General features: G+C 64.1%; 1 protein-coding gene across 1 annotated transcript; it reads left to right on the top strand.

Moving 5' to 3' along the window:
- The first annotated feature begins 1262 nt into the window (after positions 1 to 1262).
- Positions 1263 to 7308, top strand: CNN2 (calponin 2). The gene is made up of 7 exons (XM_062596061.1): positions 1263 to 1359; positions 3730 to 3851; positions 4782 to 4848; positions 4942 to 5079; positions 5323 to 5439; positions 5749 to 5895; positions 5984 to 7308. The coding sequence occupies exons 1-7, from the start codon at positions 1297 to 1299 to the stop codon at positions 6245 to 6247; spliced, it is 918 nt and encodes a 305-aa protein (XP_062452045.1). The 5' UTR covers positions 1263 to 1296; the 3' UTR covers positions 6248 to 7308.
- Positions 7309 to 8542: the final 1234 nt, after the last annotated feature.

Below are 8542 nucleotides of genomic sequence, written 5' to 3'. Positions count from 1 at the left end.
TCCCAGCCCCTTCCTGCAGCCCGGCTCCCCCGGCCCCGCTCCCAGTGCCCGGCGGGGCGGCTCGAGGGCTGGACCCTGGCTCTTTCCCAGGGAAAACTCCCTCCGGCAGGGCACAGCTGGGGCTGCTGGGGCCGGCCGTGCTGCTGCGGGGGATGCCCAGTGCCAGGCCTGGACCGATGCTGTCTCTCCTGTGCCATCTACCGGCCACGGGGCCGGGAAACGGCGCCTGGAAAATCCCCGCGCACCGGGGCGGGCAGGGGCTGGGGTTCCCCGGGCCGGAGCAGGCGCCAGCGCCACTCCCAGCCCGCTGTTCGCCCCTTCCCCGCCGATGTGCCTGTCGAGCAGCGTGGCCCGGGCCTGGGGGCTGCCAGCCGTGCTGTGTCATGCCGTGCCGGGGCTGTCGGAGCCCAGCGTCGGGCTCTGAGCGGGCAGCGATGGGCCAGGGTCACGGCGCAGGATGGGGCTCCGGGCATGTTGAATCAGCCATAGTGGTGAGGAGCAGCAGCAGGGCAAGCACAGCCGTGCGGGTACACGCGTGTGTGCACACACGTGTGTGTACATGGCTCTGTGCATGCATGCATGTATGTATGGAAGTGTGTACCTGAGCATGTAGATGTGCATGCACAAATGTGTGTGTTTATCTTGTGCACATGTATATGTGTACGTGCAAGTGTGTACACGTGTGTCTGCACAGGGGTGTATTATGTGCACATCTGGGTGCATAGCTGTATCTGTGTGTGTGCATATCTCTGTGCAAGTGTGTGACCCTACATGGGCACACACACGTGTGCACATCAGTACCTGTGCATATGCACCCGTGTGTATGCACACATGTGGGTGTGTGCACGCACAGGTGCACCCGTGGCCGGGCGTGCACACCTGCGTGTGCAGGTGCGTGTGCACGCAAGCGTGCATGTGTGCGCCTGCACACGAGTACACGTGTGCGTGGGTGTGCACACCTGTACCTGCCCATGCATGTGCATGCACGCGGGGGCACATCTGCACGTGCCCGTGTGTGCACACGTGGGCACACGCGTGCGGGGATGCCCACGGCCGCGGGGCTCCAGCCCATGCCAGGCTCCCCCTCCCGTCCCGGTGTCCCCGTGTCCCGGTCCCCGGACGCAGACCCCCCCCCACGACGATCCGGCCGCTCCTGCCCTTATTTGGGCATTTCGGTCTCACCCAATCAGCGCGCGGGGGCGTGGCCATCCCCGCCCCCGCCCCGCCTGGTGCCGCTGCTCCGCGCTGCTGCCGCCGCGTCCCGTCCCGCCGCGTCCCGTCCCGTCCCGCCGCGCCATGAGCAGCTCCCAGTTCAACAAGGGCCCGTCCTACGGCCTCTCCGCCGAGGTCAAGAACCGGGTGAGCCGCCGGGGGCGCCGGGGCGCGCACAACCGCGGAGGTCCGGGGCGTCGGGGGGGACCGGCGGCGCCCGGGCGTGGAGAGTCGGGGGGTCCCGGCGCATCCGCCGGCCTCGGGGTCCCAGTGCTCCCCGGCGTGGAGAGTCGGGGGGTCCCGGCGCATCCGTGAGCCCGGGGGTTCCCGGCACGCGGTGCCCGGCAGTGCCACGGGTCCCGGCGCCGCGGGGGCCCCGGGTGGCGTGGGGGGCGCCCACTGCCCCGCTTCGGCACTGGCCCGCGACGCTTCCGTTTGATTCAGCGAGACGCCGGCAGCGCCCCGGCCCCGCTGCGCCTGCCGGAGGCGACCCTAACCCGGCGGCCCCTTCCCGGCCCCCGGAGACGGGGCTGCGTCGGGGGGGACTGGCCCACGTGGGAGGCGGCTCCCTCGCGCCCCGGCCCCTCGGCCGCCCGCTGCGGAAGCCCCCGCGCTTCCACGGAGGAATTGGCACGCGCTGGTCACGCAGCACAAAATCCCCCCGCCGGCGCCGCTGCCGCAAGGGGGGCTGCGCGCCGGCGACGGACAGGCCGCGCGTCCCCCCCGCCCCGGCGGCTCCCTGCGCCCAGGTCCCTGCTGTCCCGGGCACGGGGCGCCGGGACCGACGGGCGGACGAGCCGTCAGTCGCTGCCAGGGCAGCTCCGGGAAGGAACGGCCCCTCCCGGCGGCTCCTCTCGCCCCTTCGCCTCTTGCGAAAGGCCTGCGGGAAGCTTTGCACCACGGCGTTTCCCGTGCGGCCGCGGCGGGATGGTGGCAGCCGCTGAGCTGCCAGGCTACCGCGGCTCGCTGTGCTGCGGCTTTTCCGCGCTCCCCCGCTGTGCGTGGGGTGAGGGCAGCCGCCGAGGCGGGTCCAGGCCCTGGCTCGCTGCTCCTTGCACGGCCCCGTGCGACAGGGGGATCTCCAGCGCTGCAGGAAAGGGAAACTGAGACACGGGCAAAGATTGCAGTGGGGGCTGCGGTCGGAGCTGGCTCTGGGTCCCTGCAGTTCCCCTCTGTGCTTGGATGAATGGACAAGTGTGACAGACCCAGCATCACCCGCGGGCGCAGATCCCGCAGGCACCGAGAGCTGAGCATCCCCTGCCACACGTGAGCCCAGCACAGCCAGCGCCAGTTCAGCACCACAGCTCCGTGCCGGGGGAGAGGGCCGCGAGCGGGGGGATTTGGGCTCTGCCTTGGAGCCTCCTCCTTCCCGCCTGAACAGGGACAGGTTTGCAGCCCCCCGTCTCCTGCAGTGCCGGGAGCTGCCAGCCCTGGCTCAGTGGAGTCCGTTCCCATTTCCTGGTGGGGAAGAGCTGAGCCGTTCCCGGCCCGGGCAGCTGGTCTCCATTTGGGAGGAGGCGCTCGCATTCCTGGCATAGCCGCGGTGACCGAGGAATCTGCCGGGCGGCGTGTTCGGCCCCGCGGGAGGGAGCGGCGTCGGCATCGCCACGGCAGAGGAGCCACGGGTCCCTGCCAGGGATGCCCTGCTTGCACCAGGGCCTGGCCAGGTTTGACCACCCCGTCAGAGCGGGGGCCGAGCCCCGTCCCACCTGGTCACCGGGTGTGAAGTCCGCTCGTGCCGGGATGACTTGTAGCTGAGTGAAGAGTGGGTCTTGGCCTGTAATCGAAGGATCAGCTCTCAATGAGGAGCCTTTTCCTGCCTCGTGTCGTAGCCACTTGCAGTTTGTGAGTGCTGCCAGAGGCTGTCCGGCTCTCCGATGGGCTCTGGCAGCAGGCAAGCTGGGCTGGCCCCTGGCAGGGTTTGGGGGCTGATTTCCCCCTTCAAGCAGAGAGAAACCTCGGGGCTGGTGGAGAGAGCCCATTTCCTCCCTCGGCCCATGCAGGCGGTTCCTCCTCTTCCTCTCTGAAACTTTCAGAAGCTTCTGGGTCGCCTGCGCTCTGGGTCTTGTGCAGGATGCAGCCCGTGCCAGTGCTGGGGTCCGACACTGCATCGCGCCCATCCCCTCCCTGTGATGGGCTCATGCAGCGTCTTTAAACCTGGTGGTGCCGGGCCGCCAGCCCCTGGCGCTGCCCACTCCTCACTGGGGCTGCTGCTTCCGTCCTTCCTTCCTCGCCGCCCTCCTCTCGCAGGGCAGGGCAGCTCCCGGCGCTGCTGAACCGGGGTTTCCTCTGTGCCAGGAAGCTGTAGTCGGTCCGGTATCCCTTTGGCCACCCAAGCGATCCGGCGTGCTGCAGCGATGCTGGATGCGCTCGCTGCTGCAGGGGCAGGCGGGGCAGCGGCGGCGGGGGCCAGCCGGGACGGGGCTGCTGCCCCGGGCCCTGCGAGGCTCTGCCGGCAGGAGGGAGCTGTGGCGCTTCGGGGCGGCACCTCACCTGCCCCCGGCCCTTCCCTCCCAGCTTGCCCAGAAGTACGACCCGCAGAAGGAGGCTGAGCTGAGGACTTGGATCGAGAGCGTCACCGGGCAGCAGATCGGGCCTGACTTCCAGAAGGGGCTGAAGGATGGCGTGATCCTCTGCGAGTGAGTCGCTCACCGGGTGATGCTGGGAAGCGGGAGACAAGCCCCTCGGGGACCCCAGCCTCTCCCAGGAGCCCTCGCCAGTGGGAGCCGGCGGGTTTCCGTGCAGGACACGCTTGGCGGGGAATTGCTCCTGAAGCACCCGTGCTCTGCGTGGAGCTGCAGGTCCTGGAGCGTCACAGCCGGACCGAGGGATGTGTCCCTCTCCTGGGCCCTCTGACAGCCCACGGGACCTGGCGGTTCCCCCCGGCTTGCAGGAGCCACCTGGGAAGCGGCGGGGGAAGGAGGGCTCCGATGCCAGAGTGCAGCCTGCGGAGCCGCCTGCGGTGACGAGCAGCAGAGCTCCGCAGCTGCCAGGAGTGACCGCGGGGAAAATCCACTCCTCCTCCTGCCTAGCGGCAGCTGTTTGCAGGGCTCTTGACCCAGCTCCCGGGTGAGTGAGGAGCTGAGCTGCTTGCGACCCGCCGCTTCCCGCGAGTGGCTGCGGCTTGGCTCGCAGGGGTGGCCCTGAGTGTGGTGGCCATGGTGGCTCTGCCACGTGCTGGGCAGACGCTGTGGGAGCCGCCCGGTGCTGCCAGCCAGGGGCTGCTCCCAGCCAGGAGCGGGCAGTGGCAGTCGCCCTGCTTCCCTCGCAAAGGAAACCTGGGCTCTGCTCCCAGGGGTTAGACCTGCCCGCGGGGCGGCCGAGGGGTGGGAGCGGGAGGTGCGGCAGGGCCTCTTGCGTGATGCTGCTTTGGAGCAGCTTGGAAAGCTTCCACTCAAAGAAAGCCTGAAGCGAGCGGGTTGCTCGGCCGAGATCCTGGAGCTCCCCTGGGGGTGGCCGTGTCAGAGCTGCCTGGTTCGTGCCGCTCCCGGCCTCGCAGGCAGCCAGTGTGAGCCCCGCCGGGCTGCCCCTGCCCGCTGCAGCCCCTGCTCACTGCTCTCCCCCTCCAGGCTCATGAACAAGCTGCAGCCCAACTCAGTGAGGAAGATCAACCGCTCGGCTCAGAACTGGCACCAGGTAGGTGTGGGCAGCACGCTGGGCTGGGGCCGGCTGCCGCGGAGCCCTGCCCTCCACTGCCACCCCTGAGCCCTCTCCCCTCCTTGCCGCCAGCTCGAGAACCTCTCCAACTTCATCAAGGCCATGGCCAGCTACGGCATGAACCCGGTCGACCTCTTCGAAGCCAACGACCTCTTTGAGAGTGGGAACATGACGCAGGTGCAGGTGTCGCTGCTGGCGCTGGCGGGCATGGTGAGTGCCAGGGCGCAAGCACCGACCGTGCTGGTGTGGGAGGTGCCCTCAGCGGCCACTTTTGCAGATGGTGTGGTCACCTCGGGGGCAGCTGGAGGCCCAGCGGTGCGTCCTGCCACCAATCCTGCTGCTCGCTCTGTGCTGTTTTGGGGGTGGTGTGTGTGACTCCTCATGGTGTTGCTGGCAAGGGTGATGCTCAGTGGTGTGAGGGCCCTGTCCTTCATCACCGCCCCTCTCCGGCAGGCCAAGACCAAGGGGATCCAGAGTGGCGTGGACATCGGCGTCAAGTACTCAGAGAAGCAGCAGAGGAACTTTGATGAGGCCAAGATGAAGGCTGGGCAGTGTGTGATTGGGCTGCAGGTGGGCTCCCCACAAGTGCTCTGAGGGGCTGGGAGTTGAGGCTCGGTCAAGGGAGTGCCCCAGTATATTACACCCTCAGCATCCGTGCTGGTGGCTCCACGCATGGCTGGGGGGATCAGAGCCTTGAGATGCTATGAATGTCCTGGGGAACTGGGACCATCTTGGCTCCATGTCCAAGCCCTGGCATTCGGGCCCTGGAAAGCTGGGCCTGGGAAAGGAAAGATGGGGAGGGAGGAGCTGGTGCTGGGCAGTGGGGTGGGCTGATCTCAGTGGTGGGAGCTCAGTTCCCACTGGACCCCTTTGCTCCAGATGGGCACCAACAAATGCGCCAGCCAGTCCGGCATGACAGCCTATGGCACAAGGAGGCACCTCTATGATCCCAAGAACCAGATCCAGCCACCCATGGACCACTCCACCATCAGCCTCCAGATGGGCACCAACAAATGTGCCAGCCAGGTGAGAAGGGGTCCAGGAGCAGCCCACAGCCAGGCAGCGGGAGGGAGGGAGGGACACTTCCAAGTCCTGCTTCCTCGTTTCCCTCCAGGTGGGCATGACAGCTCCTGGCACCAGAAGACACATCTACGATGCCAAGATGGGTTTGGAGAAGTGCGACAACTCTTCCATGTCCCTGCAGATGGGCTCCAACCAGGGGGCCAACCAGAGTGGCCAGGTCTTTGGCTTGGGCCGCCAAATTTATGACCCCAAGTACTGCCCCCAGGGCAACCAGAGCGATGTGGCCAATGCCACCTGCGACCAGAGCATGGACCCGCCTGGGTACCACTACTACCATGAGGAGGAGAGCTACTGAGCGGGATGCTGTCATCCCTAGCCCCGTACCGTCTCCTGTACAGACCCGACTGCCAGCATCATTCCAGTATTTCTCCTTTCATCCTTCCCTTTTTTTATATCTCTTTTTTAATGAATCTATTTTTCTGAGCAACAAAATGAAACCTCTGTTTCTAGAGAAGGGAGCAGCCATTTCTTACAGCCCTTGGGAATTGTGGCTCTCCCGTGTCCAGCCTGAGAGCCTGCAGATGGAAGGAGGCAGATGCTCAAGTGCTGTGGAGTGGACAGTGTCTTTTCTTACGCAGTCAAGAAGATGTGTTTCCACCCAGCGTCCACTGAACAGCCCCTGCAGCTCTTCTGCTGTGACAGTGCCTCGGTGCCCTTGGCGAGTAGGGGATGGCGACTGGCCATGTGGCCTTGGGTAAAGGAAAAAGTGCTGCTACTGCCACATGTGCGGGCAGGGTTTGTCTGAGACTGCGCTCTCGGGACAAGGACGGCTGGGAGACAGCAGAGGCAGCGGGTGGGCTCTGCCACCCCAGCTCTGCTGTGCCTTGGCATCTCTTCCTGCTCGTTGCAGGGACCAGGCTTCATGTGTGTGTGTGTTTTCTTTAATGCCAGCAATGAAGCTCTTAGCAGGCTGCTCTCATGTAATTCTCTAGAAAGAAAGCAAAGCTGGAAATGTGGGTTTTGGGGGAACTCTTAGGGACCAAGTTTCTAATGCTTTCATCTCTACTGAAAACAGTCCTGGGCTGCATGCCCCCTTCTGCCTCCGCTCTGTGGTTTTGGGTCTGTAGAGTTGCCTCCGCAGTGACGGGGGGTGGGAACCTGCACGCAGACAGTGACAGTGGCTCTGCTGATGAGCAGTAACTCATTAAGCTGTGCACGTTTGATCACCTGGCAGACTCAGCGTGGCCCCACACTGCGGAGGAATCTGATGGTCGTAGCCTGCAGCTGCGGGGCGATGCACGAGCTTCCACGGTGGCACGGGGAGCTGGGGGACACTGGGTGCATTTACACGGCCTCTTGCTGTGGCAGTAGGTTTCTTAAAATCATGCATTTTTAATACATGGTTTTGTGAAGTTGTTTTGTTGTTTAAATTAACTTAAACAGGAAACATTTTCTAGCCTACACCGCTCGTGTTGTGCCGGTGTTCCAGGTCCAGGCTCCCTGCCTGAATGCCTTGTGGAGGGGGCTTGTCAAACCGGGGGGGCTGCGAGGCCCAGCAGAGCTGGGCTGAGACCAGCAACTCCCTCCTGCATGGGGCCGAGCTGCTGCCTGCCCCTGCCAGGCCCGGGAAGCTGCTGCCCTCTAAATGGGAGCTGGGAACTTTTTTCTGACGGAGAAGCTACGTAATATTTTTTAATGTAGGCAATAAAAAGCTTCCAGAAAGGACGAGCTGCGCTGGGACCTCTGCGACGCCCGGCTGTAGAGCAGCGGCTCAGCGCCGTGCTCAGCGTGCGGGGCGGCCGGGCTGCCGCGTCGGGCCGGGGAGGCGATGCCGCGGCCTCGCCCTTGGCGCGGGCCCTTCCCCAGCTTAGCGCAGCTGAGGGAAACCAGCGTGACACAAAGCCCTGTCGGTGCCCGCCCTGCCCGGTCTCCCACGCTGGGCTGGGATCTGCCAGGACTCCTCACCCCTGGTTTTACGGGAATCAGCCTCAGGGTGGTTCATTGCCTGTGCAAGGAACCCCAAATGCCGCATTGGAGCTGTGGCCCGTGGTCCCGCCACCCTGGCTGCATACTCCCTTTCTGGGGAGGAAGGGCGGCCGACATGCCCTGCACCCAGCTGTTCCCCATCTTTTGAGGAGAGACACTGGGTTTTGGGGAGCCAAGTTCCTCTGTGGCGTGTGGCCAAGACCTGAGCGGGTTGGCTGGCATTGCTAATGGAAACGCTAGTTCCACTGCCATCCTCTCCCTCAAGCCACAGCCTTTTAGCCTGTCATTATTGTTTTTTTTTTTTTTTTTTTTTTTTTTAAAAAAAAAAAAAGCTCAACTTGCTTTATTCTTTGGTTTTTTTTTTCCTTAATAGCTTGCTGCTTCGGCATCCCACTGCATTATTAAGCCAAAGTGATTCACCAGGCTCCAAGTACGGTCCTGGCCCAGCTCTGTCTGCCAGTAGCAGCATGACTCAGATATATTCTCTGCATTTTGTAACCTCCCCAGAGCTGTTGCTGGCCTCTCCAAGGGAAAGGTGTGCTTGCTTAATTGGGTATAATTGCAATTATAAAAAATGTGTAATACATCATGTAATAGATCGTACGTAACAACAAGGGCATTTGGCTGTCATCAGGCTGGGGAACAACAGGTTGCACCATAACCT

Source organism: Rhea pennata, chromosome 27, assembly GCF_028389875.1.
Source record: "Rhea pennata isolate bPtePen1 chromosome 27, bPtePen1.pri, whole genome shotgun sequence".
Classification (NCBI taxonomy): Eukaryota; Metazoa; Chordata; class Aves; order Rheiformes; family Rheidae; genus Rhea; species Rhea pennata.
The sequence above is the reverse complement of the archived record's forward strand: the minus strand, read 5'-3'. Positions and strand labels throughout refer to the sequence as shown.